Source organism: Rhea americana, unplaced genomic scaffold (assembly GCF_003343005.1).
Source record: "Rhea americana isolate MKP2758 unplaced genomic scaffold, rheAme1 scaffold_55, whole genome shotgun sequence".
Lineage (NCBI taxonomy): Eukaryota > Metazoa > Chordata > Aves > Rheiformes > Rheidae > Rhea > Rhea americana.
This window is the reverse complement of record NW_028186701.1, coordinates 5169036-5171569: the sequence shown is the minus strand read 5'-3', so window position 1 is coordinate 5171569 and position 2534 is coordinate 5169036. Positions and strand designations below refer to the sequence as shown.

General features: G+C 39.1%; 1 protein-coding gene across 1 annotated transcript; it reads left to right on the top strand.

The window, feature by feature from the left end:
- Positions 1-529: 529 nt before the first annotated feature.
- Positions 530-1649, top strand: HTR1E (5-hydroxytryptamine receptor 1E). Its single transcript, XM_085318663.1, has one exon. It carries the CDS (start codon positions 555-557, stop codon positions 1647-1649), a length of 1095 nt encoding a protein of 364 aa, XP_085174789.1. The 5' UTR covers positions 530-554.
- Positions 1650-2534: the final 885 nt, after the last annotated feature.

The window sequence follows — 2534 nt, the reverse complement described above, 5'->3', positions numbered from 1 at the left end:
GGAGTAGTTTCCRGTATCAGTAATCCCAATATCAATAATCATATAATCAATAAGCATAGAAATGTTTGATGAAAGTGACCTTTGGARGTTCTCTAGACCAACTTTCCATTTCAAGTGAGATCTTCAAAGTCAAAGAAAAAGTAAGAGTTTATACCAGCGGGAAATCTGGCCAAAAGTCATCTTTAGAGACAAAACAAAACAGAAACAAAAACAATGAATCCAAAGAAAAGGGGAAGTAAAGAAAGGAGAGGAAAAGAGAAGAAGGAAAAACATGCCAAGATTTATACTTGCGATGGTAGTATTAGAAGTGTAGGATTTCTGCCAAAGTGGGATATTTTTGTAGGTTTGCTAACAGATGTGCTTTTATCTTCTAGGAAAATAATGATCGGGAGAAAACCTGGAAGCTTTGAGCTGCTCTGGTGAATATGGGGATATAAACAATTTTGTGTCTGAAGCATCTCTGTCCCTTTTTCAAATGGATTACTTCAGAGCATGGAACTATTAGTTATTTAAAACAGCAACTTCTTCTTTCACTGTGCAACCTGGAGGGGAAAATGAATTTCACAAATTGCASCACTGAAGCCAATGTGGCTGCAAAGCCAAAAACAGTAACTGAAAAGATGCTTGTTACCCTGACCTTGGCCACAATCACAACCCTGACTATGCTGCTGAATTCTGCTGTGATTGCAGCAATATGCACAACCAAGAAGCTCCACCAGCCAGCAAATTATTTAATATGTTCACTAGCTGTGACAGATTTGCTTGTTGCTGTTCTCGTCATGCCCTTGAGTATCACTTACATAATGATAGATGAATGGACTTTGGGATACTTCATCTGTGAGATATGGCTCAGTGTCGACATGACCTGTTGCACGTGTTCAATTCTTCATCTTTGTGTCATTGCTCTGGATAGGTACTGGGCAATCACAGATGCTATCGAATATGCCAGAAAAAGAACAGCAAAAAGGGCTGGGCTGATGATAGTCACTGTGTGGACTATCTCCATTTTCATATCAATGCCCCCTTTGTTTTGGAGAAATCACCACAGTGTCAGTATTCCCAGTGAATGTCGCATTCAACACGATCATGTCATCTACACTATTTATTCCACATTTGGGGCATTTTATATACCCTTGACTTTGATCCTGATCCTATACTACAGGATTTACCATGCTGCAAAGAGCCTTTACCAAAAGCGGGGTTCAAGCCGCCACCTCAGCAACAGGAGCACTGACAGCCAAAACTCTTTCGCCAGCTGCAAGCTCACACAGACGTTCTGTGTCTCAGACTTCTCCACRTCTGATCCAACCATGGAGTTTGATAAAATAAATGCATCTGTGAGGATCCCTCCTTTTGAAAATGACCTGGACCTGGCTGGTGACCGGCAACAGATTTCTACAACACGGGAACGAAAGGCTGCTCGCATTCTGGGACTGATTTTAGGTGCTTTCATTTTGTCTTGGTTGCCGTTTTTCATTAAGGAGTTGCTTGTGGGCCTTCACATTTGCACTGTCTCGCCAGAAGTAGCTGACTTCCTGACCTGGCTTGGATATGTCAACTCCCTTATCAACCCTTTGCTGTACACTAGCTTTAATGAAGATTTCAAACTGGCCTTTAAAAAGCTCATCAGATGTCGAGAACACACTTAAAAGTACTCGGAGACGATGCTGACATGACTCCTGGCCTTAAGAATTGACTTCATCACCATTTTGCTTGATAAAGGAGATTTTCGTGTTTGCCCATTTGCTTGACTTCTCTTTAGCCTGTAATTCATTCTGCTGTTTTTTACTTCTGGTGTTATTCAAGACAAAGAGTTTAGAATAAATTTTGTTCTACAAAGGCACAGATTTTTTAGCAAGAAAACAAAAAAGAAACTATTAGGTATTCTTGTTTAAGGCATTTTGTCTAATCAATGATTCAAGAAAGAAAACAGTATCCACAATTTGTTTATACGTCTTTCATTTAAGAATCAAATGTTTAATTTAATATGTACTGTAGTAATATAAAGGTTTATAAACTGAATCTCATAAATAATTATTCAAAAATTAATACATACTTCATGATCRCTACAGTTAAACAGTAAATCTTTACTGTGGTTTTCTGAGAAAATTTTAACAGTCATTTAACACTATTTCCAGCGCAGGTCATGTCAGAATAAACCATCTGATTCTTTTTATACCTGCAGAAATTTAGAGTAAATATACCAGAAATAACATAAAGCAGAGTTCAATTCCTTCCTTCTAAAAATGGATCCCATTTTGTGCCCCTTGGTAGTTGTTTAAGTGGCTGATCGTGTGTAAGATTCCTGAGAGACAACTGTACAGTTTGTATGGTAACTGAGAAAGCAAGTGTCATATGGGTAAGACCAGCTGCACCTCAGTCTGGTCGTGTTTTTATTATCACTAAACGTATCTCTTCAGATCTCAGGCCTTGTGCCTTAGTTGGTTGTGTAGTGGAATTACTCTGTTTTTTCTACCCTTCAGCCTGATCTTGAGCTGCAGAACCCCCTGGATCAGCCAATCTCACCCCACAGA